Here is an 18,708-nt window from a genome sequence, read left to right as displayed (position 1 = left end):
CAACAGTCACTTATTTTCAGGAGCTTGACTGGCTGAGTACCACCTGCTGCAAAATGTTTCCTGGGCTAGGCAGATGACTTTGCAGGTAAGAGCCATACTACCCTTGCAGAGATTCCGAGTTGAGTCCCTAGCATTCACATTAGCCAGCTTACAACCAGCCCTTAGGGAATCTGATGTTCTCTCGCCTCCGCAGGCAGCTACATACATGCACACACATGAGCATACACATAATTTAAAGTAAATTTTTTTAAGTTTCCTGTTATAACTGAGGCTGACAACAGCAGTAACCTATGGGTGTAAGCAAAAATCATTGTCACCCACATTGTACCTCCTGGTGTTTTTGTTTGTTTAAAACTAGCTAGCAGGAATGGGGGTCATGGCTCAGTCCAGCCTGATTTCTCCATATCCTACAACCAATGTGATGTTTCAACAACAGATTTACCATGTAGTTTTGGGATGCAACCAACAGCAGTGACAATGGCCTTCATGGTTTGCAGGGCTCCAGAGGCCTTCCTGGCAATAGCTCTGAGAATACACTCCATTCTTGGCAGCAGAATTTTGTTTTTTTAAAGATTTATTTATTATGTATACAATGTTCTGCCTGCATGTATGCCTGCATGTACACCTTTGTGCCAGAAGAGGGCACCAGATCTCATTATAGATGGTTGTGAGCCACCATGTGGTTGCTGGGAATTGAACTCAGAACCTTTGGAAGAGCAGCCAGTGCTCTTAACCTCTCCAGCCCCCAGGATTTTCATCTAACAAGATTTATGGCTTCTAAGAGTGTCTTTTTCTAACCACTCTGGGCGCCCCTGTTGAAATTATTCCGTTGTGGTTGTTAATGTTCCTCCAGGTGTTTTCCAAGTCTGTGAGACATTCAGGGGTTAGCGTTATATAAGGGAACTTTATCACAGAGGACAGGTGGGCTCTCTGAAGTCCACCCCAGCAGAGGATAGTCTGAAAACATTAGCAGTATGTAATACATTTGAATCAATTCGTTGGGAGAGTAATGTTGGGTACAGTAGCACAGGGGGACAGTACCCTTCCAGAATTCACATCCTAGAGCCATCTGGTCTCATTCCTAGGACACTTCCTTTGGGCTGACATACGTCATCCCCTGCATCCTGAATGATCTCAGAACTAACTTGTGTTGTTTGGCCTGGCCCAAAGCCAAGTGGAGTAAGGCCAGCAATTCATGTCTTAGCCTGCTACACCTGCCACTGGAGCTGGCTTCCAGGGTCTGACAGTCTCTAAACTTATGCTGTGGCCACCACTCTCCATTAACCACACCCAACTGCAAATAAACTCCACCTTCTGTATCTTTTTTCATATGGGAGTAATATGCTCTGGGGAGGATACCTGCCCACCTCTAGGAAAAACTTTGGTAAGGCTTTTTTGTTTTAATTACATAGGAATGCTGGCTTTATATCTGTCTTGATACATTTGTCTCAGTTTCTTTTTTGTTCTATTTTTTTTTTATTACAGCTGGGTTTTTAAATTTTATTTTATATCTGGGTGTTTTACCTGCCTGTAAGTATCTGTGCCATATGCTTGCCTAATGCCCAAGGAGGTCAGAAAGAGAGGGCATTAGATCTCCTGGAACTGAAGTTATGGATTGTTGTGAGCCACTGTATGGGTGCTGAGAACCAATCCTATGTCACCTGCAAGAGCAGCCAGTGCTCTTAACTACTGATCCATCTCTCCTATCCCATTTTTATTGGTTTTGTGTGCTGTGGAGGGGAGGGCTCCAGCATGTGTATAGAAATAAGGAGACAATATTCAGAAATTATTTTTCTTTTTTTGTTTTGTTTTGGTTTTTTTTGGGGGGGGTTGTTTTGTTTTTTGTTTTGTTTTGTTTTTTCAAGACAGGGTTTCTCTGTGTAGTTTTGGTGCCTGTCTTGGAACTCACTCTGTAGACCAGGCTGGCCTCGAACTCACAGAGATCCGCCTGCCTCTGCCTCACGAGTGCTGGGACTAAAGGTGTGTGCCACCATCACCCAGCTAGGAACTGACTCATCGTCGTCAGGGTTGGTGACAAGTACTTTTACCCACTGGACTGTCTCACAGGCTCCTCTTATTTTTTAAGATGGGCTCGTGTATTCCAGGCTGGCCTTGAGCTCCTGCTGCCACTTCCTGTGTGCTGACAGACATGTCACCAAGCCCAGGTGTGGTTGTCTTTAAGTGATCCAAACAGACCCCTTTGCCCTTTTTTTATTCCCTTTGACTGTTTCCACACCTTATAAACTTGATTTACATGTCTCACCATGGGACTCTGCGAAAGCTGTTAAAGCTCCAGACCAACCATGAGGTCTCTGCTGAATTAACTTGCTTCTCTCTCCGGTCTCCTGTGAAAATAGTCCTGTCAGGCCCAGTGTACTTGGCACTAAGCACTGACTCTTGAATGCCCAATTTCCATAGTAATGCCTGTCATTTTTCTGTGGTCTTCCAGAACCTGATATTAGGAGCTTTAGCCAATGATAACCAAGCTGGTGTTTCATATGAACTAGTCCACTAGGGATTCTTTTCCCTTTTATCTCTTCAAATTATGCAAATTTATGTTACAAATTTCTCTACTCCCACACACTCAGATTCCATCCATCCCCATGTCCACAGCATTATGAAACAGGCCATTGTGATAATCATTTCTTGTTTAAAAAAATCTTTTCCAGGGCCAACAAGATAGCTCAGGGAGTGAAAATTCCAAACACCAAATCTGACAACCTAAGTTTGATCCTTGGGACCCACATTGTGGAAGGAGAGAACCAACTCCTGTGACATGTCTGTTGACCACACACACTCTGTAGCGTGTGCATGTCCACACACGGCGCACATACAGATAAAATTTAATTTAAAAATAGTCATTTCCAGTTCAGGCAGATCAGATGTAGTTGTCATGGTTGCCTGGACTGGACTGTTACTGAGTGCCCCCTTCTGTAGCTGAATTAATAGGTTTTCCCCTTCCTGTGTATTAGAGGTCAGATCCAGGGAAATATCTTCTGTTACTTCTGCCTCTCTGTGTCTTTACTTTCTAGTTTCTCCTATGAGTTCCAGGATTTTGGAACTCAAGAAGAATATAAGGAGCTAGCTTGTACTCTTTTCTTTTCCATCTTGCTTGCTGTGAGAGAAAACAAGCCAATATGTACATCTTCCTCCCTGTTTCCCACTTTTCCTGTCAAGTCAGAAGCTGGTGTGGAAGGAAACAGTTGTTTGCCTTTGCCTCCTTGTAATAAATACCTCCTTATATGAGCAAGTTCTTCTGAGCTCTGGCTGTGTCTTATTGCCAACAGAACTGCCACCACAGCCTGCTTACCATCCATCCCACCAAACAAGATACTTTTAGGGTTGTAACATTTTGAGGTGTCCGCATGCTTGTAGCAACCCCATTCATCAAGAAGACATGCCAGCCTGTGACAAATGAGATAGTAGGTGATCACCCTGGGATTTCCTTCCAAAGATGCCCTTTCAGAATTCTGAGCATGTCTTATTCATTGCAGGGAATATGCATCTGCCACCACAGTTAGGTGACACGTGATTTCCTACCACACAGGGACATCAGCGTTACCCCCACAGATTCTGCAGTCTCAGACCCATTGCTGATACCTGTCTGGTCTCCATAGCAGGGCCATGGACCTGCACCTCTCAACTTACCTGTGGTTCTGTGTTCTGTGGGTCCCTGTGGATGCCAGTTGCTTTGTGTGATTTCCTCAAGAAATGTGAACAAGGGTCTGTTCACCCCAAATAGGGCACTGGCCACAGATCAAAGCAATGCACTAACCAGTGAGCTTCTCTGGGTTTTACACAGAAGCATGGTGTCTCAAAGGCAGCTGCATCACGAGAAAGCTCACCTTTTCTCCTTTATTCACAGCATTAATGATCTATATGCTTGCTTTTGATTTTTATACCTATCTCTGTCTTTTACTTACTATTTTTTTTATTTAGTACTTGGAATTCAACAACTAAGTTAGCTATACCAAGTCTTACTGTCATCCTTAAAATACGTTCTTTTAAAGTATAATGTACATGTACATGTAAAACCCACAGATTTTAAGTGGGGGGTGGTGGTAAGTGGAACATCAGGAGGCCCATATTGTGGTCCATATCTCATTTTTCTTGTCTTCGGTCATTTTTCCCAAAGATCCCTGGTTCCTTTATTGGCAGTTAATAGAAATCAGCATTTAGACTGTGTCTTTACTAGGTTCTGTTTCAGGGTCCTTTCAGAGATCAAATCTAGAAAATATGAAATTACATTTTTAATTATTTTTCATCGTAGTTCTAAATTCTCCCCATAGGGCTCTTCCTCTAGTTCCAGATTCCATATTCTCAACAGGAAGAATCTTGGTTCTTAATGATATGAATACTTTTAATTTGACTAATTTCAGGATAATTATCCACTATATACCAACAACAAACCTACTTAGGAAAGTTGAAATTTTTTCCCAAGTTGTTAAAGCTAAACCTGATGACAGATCAGTGCTTTAGGGTTTTAGGACTGACTCCAGGCAGAACCTTACAACCTAGTGTACTTAAAGCAGAAGGTTTCTGGGAACAAGACCAGTAGCCTTGGAGGAGTCGGCTGCCCGGGATGACGTCCTAGTTGGCACAAAATGGCAAAGCTGCCTATGTATACATATTGTTTCATTTTGCTTTTCGAGACAGGGATTCTCTGTATAACAGGGCTGGTTGTAACTTAGAACTCACTTTGTAGACAAAGCTGGCCACAAACTCAACAGAAATCCACCTGCCACTGCCTCCTAAATGTTGGGATTGAAGTCGTGAGCGACCACATCTGGCTACACGCATTTTAAAGTTTCCATAATAAAAGAATTTTGGAACAGGCTCTTATTATAATAAAGAGCTGAATTAAGATGATGATCCAGCCGGGTGGTGGGGGGACAAACCTTTAATCCTTGCACTTGGGAGGCAGAAGCAGGTGGCTGAATTCAAGGCCAGCCTGGCCTACAGAGCGAGTTCCAGAACAGCCAGGACTACACAGAGAAACCCTGTCACGAAAACAAAACGATGAGAATTCCTGGAGGAAACTGAGAGGGCCCTGTCCCAAACTAAAAACTGGAGGACCATGAGCCACTGCAGACATGTCACACTTCCGGTAACCTAACTTCCGTGTCCTCTTCCAGACCTGCAGCGCCACTGGATAAAAGCAAATGCCGTACATTGATTGGCTGTTTCTGAGGCTCCTCCTTATGGTGGAGACCTTTAGGGAACTTCTCGCTCCAACGTCCTCGCCTGCCCTGGACTCCCGGCTTTCTATTGGACTGCCACTTTCCAATCGGCAGGGTTTCTGAGCCTTAGTCCTCAAGCAGCGGGGCCCATTGGCTGCAATGACGGGGTCGGAGCCTTAAGTCTTTGTGGGAACCCTGCTGGTTAAAAGCAGAGGAATAAACGCGAGTGAGCAAGCCAGCTGAGGGTCTTTGCCCAGGTTAGATTGCCTTCCCCCTGCCCGCACGAGTCACTCCGCTCGAGACCCCGCGACTCCTCCCAGTGGTCTCCAAGTGCGCTTGCGCGGTAACAGCCGCCCGCACTTGTGCCATTTCCACCCCCCCCCCTTCTTCCGAATCACCTTTCCCCCCTCCCTTCCCTGCCCCCTTCCCTGCCCTGCCACCCTCCCTTCCCCCCAGGCCCGTCGGTGCGGTCTTCCCGGTCCTGATCCTTCCCCTACCCCACCCCCACCCCCCAGGACCCTGGCGCCCCAGCCGCAGGTGCTGCGCCCCCGGGAGCCACGATGTGCGTCGTCTCAGAACCTGTGGACCTCACTGCCCTCACTGCCCTCCGTTTCCTCCACGCAGGCCCCCACATCCTTCAGAATGACGTTGGACGTGGGGCCGGAGGATGAGCTGCCCGACTGGGCTGCGGCCAAAGAGTTTTACCAGAAGTACGACCCTAAGGACGTCATTGGCAGGTGAGCCATGGCCGGGAATACAGAGGTTCAGAGAAGTCGGATCCCAGCCAGGAATAAACGATTCATTCTGAAGCCTGGCTAGGTGGGAAGTGGTCAGTGGAAAACAGTGACTAAACTAGTATTCTGGGTTAACACTTTCCCCCCGCTCTTTCTCTAATGCATTCGTTTATATAGTCAACAAACGTAATGAAGCACCAAACTTGATTGTGCGCCAGACACAAAGCTGAACACTGAGAGGGTAGATAATGCCTATGCTCTGTATTTCAGTTAAAAGTGGTTCAAAGGAGCACGTGGGTGTTTCGCAGGTATCCAGCTAGCTAGGTAGGGGTCTGTATATAAGCTCCTGTGGTCGCCATCACTCCAGATGCTCTATGGGTTTTGGTTTCAGAAGCATAGTATACTGCTTGTTGTGTTAGACACTAATGATACCAGGTGAGGGGGGCAGGAGCAACCCATAAAGTTTGTGTCGTGGAGTTTACATTCTAACAGTAGAGACAGACAATGAGAGCAAGATAAAGGTTAATGCGAGGGTTAGGGAAAAACAAACGTCAGTAGGGATTAAAACAATGAAGCCTCCACAGACAAGGAGCTTTAGGAGACTTCTGAGAAAATGATGGGGGGTGGGGTTTGGGAGGCATTGGTTGTTCGTGGGGGTCAAAGTTAGTGTTTCATTCGTGGTAGACAAGTGCTTTACCACAGAGCTGCTTTCTCAAGCCCCAAGGAACTGAGTTTTGAGCTGACACCGGAATTATGAGAACAGGTAAGTCACAAGCTGAGGCGGGAGGCTTCTCATTTAGAGGGGCACTTAGTGCAGTGCTCGAGGCAGGGGCTAGACTGTAGTAAAAGTCGGGAAAGACAGAAGAAATGAAGTTGGAGTAGTGAGTACCGCAGGGCTTTAGGGCACAGTAAGGAACTTCAATTTTCCTGTAGTGCAACTGCCTGCTTTCACATTGTGTAACATGATGTGAGGATGCTTGTGAGCAGGGACTGTGTTCTTCCTGCACCTCCGTTAACTAAGAATAAAAGCAGAATCCACCTATTTTGCTGTTGTTTGGCATGAGTTGGATAATTGTGTTAGGAGACTTTTTAGCATATGGTGGCACTTAAAACACTTAGATTTTTAAAAAAGCTCTTTCTGGCTTTTATGTAGAGATTGGATAGGAAAGGGGCTAGTGATGGTGGCAGTTTAGTGGTGATTGCAGAGATGGAGAGAAGGGGCAGGTTCAGGTAATGGTTTCAAAGGAGACGATATAGATCACGAAGGAAGGGGAGAAAACAGGTGACTTGAAGGTTTCTGTTTGAGCACTTGAGTACTGTTTACTGAAATGAAGACTGAGAAAGGATTAGATTGGGAAATGGAGTGAACACATCAGGAGTTTCATTTTGGAAATACTAAGTTTGAGATGCTCCAGTGGATGGCATTTTCAAATGGGTTTGAGTCTGGAACTCAAGGAAATCTAGATGACAACCATAAATTTGGGAGGCATCAGCATGTAAAAACAGCTGTGAGGGGGGAGAATAGAGAGAGGTTGGAAGGGGCCAAGGCTCAGGTCCTGGGTCATGTCACCATTTAGCAGTCACTCACAAAGAAGCTACCAATGAACTTGGGGAGATACCTATGAGCTAGAGAGAAAAACCCAAGAGTGCACTCTTAGAAGCTTAGCAGGGTCTGCTATGTGAACTGCTCAGAGGCCTGGGAGAGACAGGGTGTGGCATTAGACTTGGCAGACACATTTCGATATCACATGGAGATGTCATTAAGTAGTTGGAACCAGGATTCTAAGGAGAAATTAAGGATCAAAGACAATATAGTGTGTGAGTTGCACATAAATATTTAAAGCTTCTAGGACTCAATGCAGGTCACCAGGGGATAGACTGTGTCTTAGTCACTGTTCTATTGCTGTGAGGAAACACCATGACCAAGGCAACTTATAAAAGAAAGCGTTGAATTGGGGGCTTGCTTACAGTCTCACAGGGTTGGTCCACAGGGTTGGTCTTGGCAGGGAGCATGGCGGCAGGCAGGCGGGTGCTGGAGCGGTGCCTGGCAGCTTACATCTTAGCTACACGCAGCTGGCAGATACAGCAAAACTTGGCCTGCCTGGGACTTTTGAATCCACAAAGCTCATCCCCAGTGACACACCTCCTAATCCTTCCCAAACAGTTCCACTTCCTAGGGAGCAAGCATTCAAACATATGTGCCTGTGGGGGTTGTCCTCATTCAAACCACCACAGAGTGTATTAAGGAAAAGAGCCCACATCCACATCCTGAGGTGTCACAGGATTTGGGACAAGGTAAGGAGGATGCAGAAAGCATAAGAGCTGTGGGGAAGAATCAAATGTTGACTCCACTTCCAAGGGAAACAGAAAGTGGTTTTGGAGGAGGCAGATCAGAGGTGGCACCCCCAGATTACTGTAGAGGCATCACCACTTGTCTTTCTCCTCCTCTTTTACATCTTGCCTTTCTTACAAGTAAATTAATTGCGTTCTCTCTTTTTGTTTTGTCTTGTTTGAGACAGGGTTTCTCTGTGTAGCCCTGGAACTCTGTAGACCAGGCTGGGCTTGAACTCAGAGGTCCTCTTGCTTCTGCCTCCCAAGTGCTGGGAGTAAAGGCGTGGGCCACCACCATACCCAGCTTGGATACTATTAATAAATACTTTTCCAAGTGTATCAGATTGTTCATGGATGAAAGTCTACAGTGTTAAAAGAACTTGGTGGAAGCTGGGAAGCTGGACAGTGGTGGCGCACGCCTTCAATCCCAGCACTCGGGAGGCAGAGCCAGGCGGATCTCTGTGAGTTTGAGGCCAGCCTGGTCTACAGGGCAAGATCAAGGACAGGCACCAAAACTACACAGAGAAACCCTGTCTCAAAAAAACAAAACAAAAACCTGGTGGGGCGGTGAGAGGGTTCAGCTGGTATCGTGCCTGTCTGCAAGTCTGCTGACCTTAGTTTGATCCCTGGAACCCACATGAGGAAGGCGAGAACCAACTCCATGAAAGTGTCCTCTGGCCTCCATGCCTGCGCGCGCGCACACACACACACAGACACAGTAATAAGTAATAAAGGAGTCTGGAAATAGCCAACAAATGAGTTGAAGCACAGACTAAAGAAAGACTAATTGAGGACATTTGGTGGATAGTTCTTAGGTGGCTGGTGAAGAAATTGGAATTGGATGTTGTTTTTCCCTTCTTTTGTTTTTTATATTTTTGTTTTTTCAAGACAGAGTTTCTCTGTATAGACCCAGCTGTCCTGGAACTCACTTGGTAGCCCAGGCTGGCCTCAGACTCACAGAGATCCGCCTGCCTCTGCCTCCTGAGTGCTGGGATTAAAGATGTATACTACCATCTCCTGGCTCCTTTTTTTCTTTTTTAAAGTATGTTTTTAATTGAAATAGAATTATATCATTTCTCCCTCCCTTTCCTCTATCCAGCCCCTCCCCACTACCCTCCCTCAAACATTTCTCATGCCCCCAACTTTCAAGCTGATAGCCTCTTTTTCTTTGATTATTATTGCTATGTATGTATGTATGTATGTATGTACATTGTAGAAGAGGAGCAGAAGTATTGTAAGAGCTAGAATACCAGGAAGTCTATTAGGATTTTATTTTTATCTTTCTGGTAATAGGGTGATAAGTAATTTTTTTAATAATTTTTTTTATGTGCATTGGGTTTTTGTTTTGTTTTGTTTTGGTTTTTTTGGTTTTGTTTTTTTTGTTTGTTTCGAGACAGGGTTTCTCTGTGTAGTTTTGGTGTCTGGATCTCACTCTGTAGACCAAACTGGCCTCGAACTCATAGAGATCCGCCTGGCTCTGCCTCCCGAGTGCTGGGATTAAAGGTGTGCATCACCACCGCCCGGCGATAAATAATTTTGAATGAATCCCACAGTTAGTTGTAAGCTTGAACATATACCACATGGCACATGCTTTTAATTCTAGCACTTAGGGAGGTAGAGGCAGGTGGAACTCTGAGTTCGAGGCCAGCTTGGTCTGTGTAGCAAGTTCCTAAGCCAGCCAGACTTACAGTGAGACTTGTGTGTGTGTGTGTGTGCGCGTGCAAGCTAAGTGTCACTAAAAGGAGACAGACAGCTGGTAGATAGAGCACTTGCTTAGCATATATGAAGCCCTGGGTTCGATCCCCAGCATTTTAGTGGGGGAGAGGAGAAGAGACTGTTACTCGTGTTAACTGATAAACTGGGAAGTTTCCAGACAGTAACACGATTGAACCTGTGTTTAGGAAGCTGATTGGGAAGCAGTGTATGGGATGAGTTCTGAGAACCTCAGTGGAGGCAACACATGCACTGAGATAAAGCCTAGGATGTGGATTAGACAGAGTGGTTGGATGGGATGAGGGAGGGGGACAGTTTAGTATGGAGTGTGAACAGCAACAGCATTAACAGATCAGAAATATGGAGAGAGAAGTTAGTTTTGGGAGAAGGTGCAGTAATCACAAGAGATATGAAATGTCTTTATGATCCACAAGGAAAGATGTCCAGGAAGACATGTTCTGACAAGGGAAATATCTGGGCTTAGAGGTTGAGGTCACAGAGGTGCAGAAGATACTCAGGGAGAATGTTCAGGGCTAAAGATGGAGCCCTGGACAAGCTCAACTTACTTATTTTTTTTATTTATATTTGTTATTTTTGAGACAGCCTCTGTGTCACCAAGGTTGGCCTAGAACTCAACATTCTTCTGCCTCAGCCTTCTGAGTGCTATAGTGACAGGCATGGGCCGACATACTCAGCTCTATTGAATTGTTTTGGCAGGTTTTTGGAGGGGAAGCTGAGGGGCTGGGTTTGAGCTCAGCGACTTTCACATGCTAAGTAAGTACCCTACCATTGAGCTACAGCCCAGTCCTCTATTCTGGCATTGTTATTCCATGCTCAGCAAGCACACCACCCCTACACTATTCTAGCCTAAGGCTGACCTCTAAGGAGTGGGCAAAGAACAAGGCAAAAAAAAAGATTGGGCTTTCAGTCTTAAGACTTGGCTTTCCCCTTGAAATGAACTAGACTCTTACTAGAAAGGCTTACTTACTAAAGAATAAGTGACATTAAAATAAAAGGCTTATGGGATGCTCGAGGAGGGAGTTGTTCCTTTCTACCAGAGAACAGACATAGAATTGGTGGAGGTAGCAATTAGTCTGGTCTAGATGACTTGAGCCTTTGAACTTCCTGAAATTACAAGATTCTTAAATGAAGTTTATTAAAGATGAGTTGACTAGAGACTGGAAATGTAGCTTAATTGTAGAATGCTTCCCTAGCATGTGTGAGGTCCTGAGTTCCACTACATACGTACGTACGTACGTACATACATACATACATACATACATGCCAATTAGACCATAAGCTTAAAGTGACCAAGAATAAGACAGTAAGTAGGAAGAGGTGAAAGTGTTGATGGTCCAGTTAAGATATGGCCAAAAGGTAACATAACCACCCATTGGCTACACTACATTGACCTGACATGCAATAAATTTGTATTGCCATTTACTGTGATATGGATGACAAGATTCTAAACAAAGGGACTTATGTGTATGAGGCAATGGATGCAAAAGAGAACACAGAGGTAAGGCCATGTAAAGGACAACCAGGAAATCAGCATAAGAAATATTTTGATGACAGAGCCCATGCATGGAAATCCATGTGCCTCTTACAAAAGCCAAATGGACTTTCCTGCCCCTATCTTACTAACATTTTCAACATCCCGTTGAGATATTTTTGTCCATGTTTCAGAGTTGTAGAAGATAAAGTCCATCTAGATGGTGGTGGTGCTCACCTTTAATCCCAGCACTTGGGAGGCAGAGCCAGGTGGATCTCTGTGAGTTCAAGGCCAGCCTGGTCTACAGAGTGAGATCCAGGACAGGTTCCAATGCTACACAGAGAAACCCTGTCTTGAAAAACAAAACAAAAACCAAAAAAACCCAAGAAGGTTAAGTCCAGATGAGTCATTGGGTCATTTCTGGATCAGCTGATGGCAGATTTGGGGCCTACACTGAGGTCTTAGTCTTAACAGATCTTTTCTTACACGTAGAGTGTGACAGGGTACAAGGAGGTTTGGGGTTTGGATGGAGACTGGAGATAGTTTCTTGTCACTTCCTGCCAGGGGCAAACTCTGGGACTGTGAAAAGCCTTGCTCAGTGTGTAAGCCCTGATCTAGTCTGTATTTCACCCAAGTTATCTGCCGGAGTTCCTGTGGGCTTTGTGTGGCAACTTGCTGGTTGGTACAAACATGCCTGAGGACACTGTGAAGCTATTGCAGGCCAGGGTTTGTTCCTCTGGTACTTGTGCTGTTGTCAAATGGGTCTTCAGAGTCTGGTATAGCAAGTATAATGGTCCAAAGGCTCTATTACACATGGAAGTAAGACTGGAAAAGCCAGATGCGGTGCGTGCTTGTAATCTCAGAATTTAAACAGCTGAGGCAAGAGGACTGAGTTCAGGGCCAGGCGGGGCTACATAGCAACATAACAAGACTGTCTTGAGGATATAGTGACACACATCTTTAATCCCAGCACTTGGAAGGCAAATGCAGTCAGATCTCTGTGAGTTCGAGGCTACCCTGTTCTACATAGTTAGTTGCAGGACAGCCAGAACTATACAGTGAGACCCTGTCGCAATTAATTAATTAGTTAATTAATTAAAATTAAAATAAGAGAGGAAGAGAGGGAGGAAAAGAAAAAGGGTGAGGAAGTTGAAGAGAGTGGGGGGCCTGACTTGACAATCATTTGCTTCTGCTAGAGGCGTGAGCTCTGTGGTCCGCCGCTGCGTCCATCGGGCTACTGGTGATGAGTTCGCAGTGAAGATCATGGAGGTGACAGCTGAGCGGCTGAGTCCTGAGCAGCTGGAGGAGGTCCGGGAAGCCACACAGCGAGAGATGAACATCCTTCGCCAGGTCGCTGGCCACCCCCATATCAGTGAGGCTGCATTCCCTGTTCCTGCTGGTTGACACCCCCCATGTCTGCTAGCCCTGTTCCTAACCCACACCCTAGAATTGCCTGTAGGTCTCTCTGCTCTTCTCCTCACTCTCTGCCTCCAAGAACGGCCAGTCTTGGGTCCCTGTGGCCTCCTTGGCACTCCTTCCTTCCCAGTATAATAGTCTAGTGCTACCTTTGGGTGGAAAAGCGCCTGTGATGTGTATCCTTTCCATCTCTCTCTGCCTTTCTGCCTCTTTCCCCAGTCACTCTCATCGATTCCTACGAGTCTTCTAGCTTCATGTTCCTGGTGTTTGACCTGTGAGTATCACCCCGCCCATCCGAGAAGCCTATTCCTTGCCTCCATGTGTGGCCCCAGTGTTACAGCTCCATGGGCAGGGACCACTCTGTTTATGTCTTGCTCGGCCTCCCTGAAAGCCCAAGGCTCAGGCCTTCTTCTATGTGCCGTGATGGAGGCAAATTTCAAGAGTGATCAATCAAAATGGTCCCTGTCCCAGCCCCTCATGGTTATAAAATGACTGGGATGGAAAAGACTTGGCACCTAGTATTCACCAATGAACCAGTTCCTTAAAGTTCCTCACTCAGCAGTCTTTCCTCACTTACCATACGGCACTGCTGTCCACCTCTGCCTGTGGGTTCTTTTGCTTTGGTTTATCTGAATCTGATGTTCTGTTATATGATAGAGTGCAACGGATTTCAAGAGTATTATTTAGCCAGGCATCATGCCTGTAATCCCAGTACTCCAGAGGCTGAGGCAAGAGGATTGCAGATTCAAGGCTAGCATGGGCTACGTACCAAGACCCTGTATCTGGAAGAGGAGGGAGTAATCTGAATACTAAAGATTAACAGGACCTTCAGAAAGACATTCATGAAGCTGTCAAATGGCCCTCTGCAAAAATCTCAGGGAAAATAGGAAATGTTGCAGGTCAATGACAATCTGTTTTGAGTGTTGATCAGAATTGTAATTATAACCTCAATTTTATTATGCTTATTTTTGTACGTATTTTGGGGGGGGGGTTGGTTTTGTTTTTTTGTTTTGTTTTGTTTTTTAGAAACAGGATCTCACTCTGTAGCCCTGACTAGCCTGGTGTTTAACTCACAAAAATCCTTCTGCCTTTGCCTCCCAAATGCTGGGATAAAGGTGTGTGTCACCACACTTGGCTGTGACCTCAATTTTAAAGGATGATAAAATAGCAAATTCCAAAATAGTCTCATTCTACCTTTTGGTAAGTGTTAATTGAACTTTTGGCCCATGTTCTAAATATTAACTTTAAGAGGTCTCTTACAGCTATAGTTCCTCTCAGATAAGAAAGACCTCCTGTGAATTACTGTCACAAGAAATCACTCTTCTTACTAAAAATGTCCCTTCATGGCACATTAAGGACATTTTAGCCACTGACCCAGTGTGTCAAAAACTGCCCTGGAATGCAGCTCACTCCTGGAATGTCCTCTCCCATGCTTCTGCTGGCCACAGAGGTTTCTCTCTTCACCAGCCTTGACCTCTTCTCAATAGGGTGCATCTGCCTCTTCCTTCTCCCCTCCCCCACTCCCTTAGGATGCGGAAAGGAGAGCTATTTGACTATCTCACGGAGAAGGTGGCCCTCTCAGAAAAGGAAACCAGGTACCGGGAGAGCCTGATGCCCCTGGGGTGTACAGGGAGTGGTACAGGGAGAAGCAGAAGAGGACTTAGTCTGTGCCTCACCCAGGTCCATCATGAGGTCTCTGCTGGAAGCAGTGAGCTTTCTCCATGCCAACAACATTGTACACCGAGACCTGAAGCCTGAGAATATTCTCCTAGACGACAATATGCAGATCCGCCTTTCAGATTTTGGGTTCTCCTGCCATTTGGAACCTGGTGAAAAGCTTCGAGGTGAGGGGACCAGATGCCTTATGAGACTTGGGAGGGAAGGAGACCTATGCTTGAGGTTGGCTGGCCAGGTTGAGAACTGAGTCCCAGATGCCGAGGAAAATAAAGTGAATACATACTGAGTACCCTCTTTTTTTTTTTTTTTTTTTTGGTTTTTTGAGACAGGGTTTCTCTGTGTAGCTTTGGCTGTCCTGGATCTTGCTCTGTAGACCAGGCTGGCCTCGAACTCACAGAGATCCACCTGGCTCTGCCTCCCGAGTGCTGGGATTAAAGGCGTGCGCCACCACCGCCCGGTGCTGAGTACCCTCTTGATGCAAAGGCTTTGTGCAACTCAGTGGCCCTCTTTACTCGGGAGATTGGAGATGGATAAGCAGAGGACTGTGCCAAGGAAGCTAGAAGAAAGGAGCACTGTTCAACCTGAGGGATCCACAGAGGAGGGGCCTCCCGAGCTGGACTTTGTCCTAGGAGGAAAGAAAGAGTGGGGCTGGAAGGACCCAGGAGTTTGTCTGAGGTGTAGATAAAGCAAGACCTCTGGTGCTTCACTGCTGTGAGGGGCCTGGTTTGTCCAGCCAGCCTTGCAGAGCATCTCACCTGGGCCTGGGAGCCAGAGCTTGCACGATGTTATGCATTCAGTGTGATAAATCTTTCTGCGGGGCTGGAGAGATGGCGCAGAGGTTAAGAGCATTGGCTGCTCCTCCAGAGGTCCTGAGTTCAATTCCCAGCAACCACATGGTGGCTCACAACCATCCATAATGAGATCTGGTGCCCTCTTCTGGCCTGCAGGCATACATGCAGGCAGAACACTGTATACACAATAAATCTTTGGGAAGATGGCCCAGCAGATAAAGCATTTGCCCTGTTAGTCTGAGGAGCAGAGTTTAGATGGCAGCAGCCACGGAAACACCAGCATGTAGGAGGCAAGGAGACAGGATCCCTGGAGTAAACTGGCTAATTGGACTATCTGAATGAGTGGAGCTTTGGGCTCAAGTGAGAGATGTTGCCTAAATATATAAAGTAGAAGACGGCCAACGTCAGCATTGGCCTAACATGTCACACACACACACACACAACACACACGTCACACACACACAGTATCTCTAATGCAGGCGGAAAACTTTAAGCACATTCAAGTGTAAGAATTCCAAGAGCTGCTCATGAGCTATCTTGCCCTTGTTGGTTTGCACTTCACGTGCTAACAGCTATGAAATAACGGGCATTTACCATGGGCAGGCACCACACCAAGTCTCTGTGCTGTGGCTTACTTCCCTGATCTTCTCAACAGTAGCGGGAGATAAATAGCATCAGAGTCTCCTTTCTATAACTAGGCGTGAAGACATGACATGACTCACCCAGGTTTTGCACTTGGGCAGCCTGACTGTAACTTGGAGACACTGTACTTCATTTCTCTTTGGGTCTCCACATACCTCTGGAATCCTTGGCCTGCCTGCTTCACCCGCTTTCTTGGCTTGATTCGGCGGGTTTCACTTTAAACCTCCACTCAGCGAAGTTCCCCCGTTTTTGTATTTTCTTTATCACATGGCTTACACTCTGCTACTTCTTACTTGCTTCCTGGAAGACAGTGAGCTTGGGAGAGGTACGTCTACCTCCAGACCGTCTAATAGAGCTCTTAGTACGTGCTAGATAGTCAAACACTTGTTCCCAGTCTTTTTCCATTTAGGCTTATTAAATTCTCTTAGAAGTACAACATGGAATAGTTTGGAATTTCTGAAGTCAAAGAATTGGTACCTTTGAGTGGTAAAAAGAAACTAAAAATACAGATTTGTGTAAGTGATGGAGGAACCTAGACCCAATCCTGATGCCATGATAGAGAACCAAGGAAGGGTTTTGAGGTTTTGTGGGTTTTTTGTTTTGAGACAGGGACTCTCTATGTAGCCCTGTCTGTCCTGGAACTAGCTATGTAGACCAGCATAGTTCATGTAGACCAGCATAGTTCATGTAGACCAGCATAGTTCATGTAGACCATATGCAGCTCAAGGAAGGGTTTTAAACAGAGACTACCTCCCGCCTCCCCCATGTGCTTTAATAAGTTCCAGGCTTGTGCCGGGTGTAGTGGCACGCTCTTTTAACCCCAGCATTCAGGAAGTAGAGGCAGGCAGATCTGAGTCCGAGGGCAGCCTGCTCCACATAATGAGTCAGTTCCAAGCCAGCCAAGGCTACACAGTGAGATCCTGTCTGGAAAAAAAAGAAAAATCCCAGGCTGGGGATGTAGCTCAGTGATAGAATACCTGATTAGTATGTATGAAACCCTAGGTACAACCCCAGGTACCAGAAGAAAAAAAAAATCCTGTCTTTCAAATTCAAGAGAATCAAAAAGAACCCATATTTCTGTTTGTTCTCTGTTGGTTGGGTGGGGGTGCCACTCAGAGTGGAACCTATGAAAGGGAGAATAGGCTTGGTGGAAAGTAACCCAGCCAAACTTTGAATTTTGCTTTTCACATGTATTATGTATCTAATAATGTGGTAACAAGATGTATTGAGGAGTGTGTGGCTTGGCTTGAAGGTGGAGGAGGGAAAAGATGTGGTTGAGGAAGGCCTTGAAGTCCTTTGCAAACTGAGTACGGGCCTTCCTAGGAAGGCCACTGTCAGCTGTGGCAGGAATGTAGTTGGCTAGCTAGGGACCTGGCCTTGCTCTGAGGCTCAGCAGAAAGGGGCACTAGTGCTCTGGCAGGAGTGAGAAGGCTCTGTTTAGTGCTCTGCAGGGCTAGTGGCATTCCCTCAGTCTTCTGCTCTCTCTCCCCAGAGCTGTGTGGGACTCCAGGGTATCTAGCACCAGAGATCCTTAGGTGCTCCATGGATGAAACCCACCCGGGCTACGGCAAGGAAGTCGACCTGTGAGTTGTGTCGTCCTTTTATCCTTCCCCTTCTGTGTGTCATGTCCTTGCTGGGTACCCAGGCCAGCCTAACCATGGTCTCCTTCTCAGCTGGGCCTGTGGGGTGATCCTGTTCACACTTCTGGCTGGCTCACCACCATTCTGGCACCGGCGCCAAATCCTAATGCTGCGCATGATCATGGAAGGTCAATACCAGTTTAGTTCACCCGAGTGGGACGATCGTTCAAACACCGTCAAAGATCTGGTGAGTGGCGGGGAGGGGCCATGAGAGGACACTAGGGAGGACCCAAGGTCTGACTCTCATGCTCTAAGGTTTCTCTAGATCTCAAGGCTGCTGCAGGTGGATCCTGAGGAGCGCTTGACCGCCGAGCAGGCCCTGCAGCACCCGTTCTTTGAGCGCTGTGAAGGCAGCCAATCCTGGAACCTCACCCCACGACAGAAGTTCCGGGTAAGCCTGAGAGTGGCAGGGTCTACACCTGGGCCTCGCCCTGTTCCCTGTGCTGGATGCTTTAGTGGGGCAAATACTGTCCCTTTTCCCAGGTGGCAGTGTGGACAATACTGGCTGCTGGACGAGTGGCATTAAGCACTCACCGTTTACGACCGCTAACCAAGAATGCACTGTTGAGAGACCCCTATGCACTGCGGCCAGTCCGGCGCCTCATCGACAGCTGTGCCTTCCGGCTCTACGGGCACTGGGTGAAGAAGGGCGAGCAGCAGAACCGGGCCGCTCTCTTCCAGCACCAGCCGCCTAGGCCTTTCTCTGTTGTGGCCACTGAAGAAGAAGGGGACTCCAACGCCATCCCAGAGGATGAGGCTGCACTGGTGCTGGGCTAGGACCTCATTTCTGACAAGCCAAAAAGCAGGACTCTCCAGGAGGAGATTTTCTTTCTTTTTTTATCATTCCAGCCTGTTGGGTCTCTGACCTTAGCCCTGCCTTGCCAAGTCTACCACTGATAATGCTACTCATCGCAGAAACCAGCCCTCTACCTCCACCCATCCTGGACTTGGAGGTCAGGGCTGAGGTGGAAGGGAACCTCTTCCCATGTTGTGCCTGGCCTTGTCATCGCTGTCTGTGATGCATCTGAAATAAAACTGCTACGAGCCTGGGACAGCCAGCGCCCATGTCTGCTGGCCGGTTGCACAGGAAGC

General features: G+C 46.7%; 1 protein-coding gene across 2 annotated transcripts; it reads left to right on the top strand.

Annotated features, from left to right (window-relative positions):
* The first annotated feature begins 5,634 nt into the window (after positions 1-5,634).
* Positions 5,635-18,706, top strand: Phkg2 (phosphorylase kinase catalytic subunit gamma 2). 2 transcript variants are annotated; one of them, XM_059266409.1, is made up of 9 exons: positions 5,635-5,917; positions 12,647-12,822; positions 13,086-13,140; positions 14,396-14,461; positions 14,547-14,710; positions 17,469-17,559; positions 17,650-17,803; positions 17,882-18,007; positions 18,100-18,706. In XM_059266409.1, exons 1-9 carry the CDS (start codon positions 5,823-5,825, stop codon positions 18,391-18,393), a joined length of 1,221 nt encoding a protein of 406 aa, XP_059122392.1. In that variant the 5' UTR covers positions 5,635-5,822; the 3' UTR covers positions 18,394-18,706. The 2 variants fall into 2 exon arrangements, with proteins under 2 accessions (XP_059122392.1, XP_059122399.1); XM_059266416.1 differs by lacking the exon at positions 5,635-5,917 and having other exon boundaries at positions 12,767-12,800.
* The last annotated feature ends 2 nt before the right edge of the window (positions 18,707-18,708 follow it).

Source organism: Peromyscus eremicus, chromosome 1 (genome assembly GCF_949786415.1).
Source record: "Peromyscus eremicus chromosome 1, PerEre_H2_v1, whole genome shotgun sequence".
Lineage (NCBI taxonomy): Eukaryota > Metazoa > Chordata > Mammalia > Rodentia > Cricetidae > Peromyscus > Peromyscus eremicus.
Note: the sequence above shows the minus strand (reverse complement) of the source record. Positions and strands in the feature narration are given on the sequence as shown.

Excerpts from the sequence above, each read along its gene's own strand:
- Phkg2 (XM_059266409.1), top strand. The coding sequence starts at position 5,823 with ATGACGTTGGACGTGGGGCCGGAGGATGAGCTGCCCGACTGGGCTGCG. Across the intron at positions 17,804-17,881 it reads CAAACACCGTCAAAGATCTG|ATCTCAAGGCTGCTGCAGGT; the intron begins GTGAGTGGCGGG and ends AGGTTTCTCTAG. Across the intron at positions 18,008-18,099 it reads CCCCACGACAGAAGTTCCGG|GTGGCAGTGTGGACAATACT; the intron begins GTAAGCCTGAGA and ends CCCTTTTCCCAG.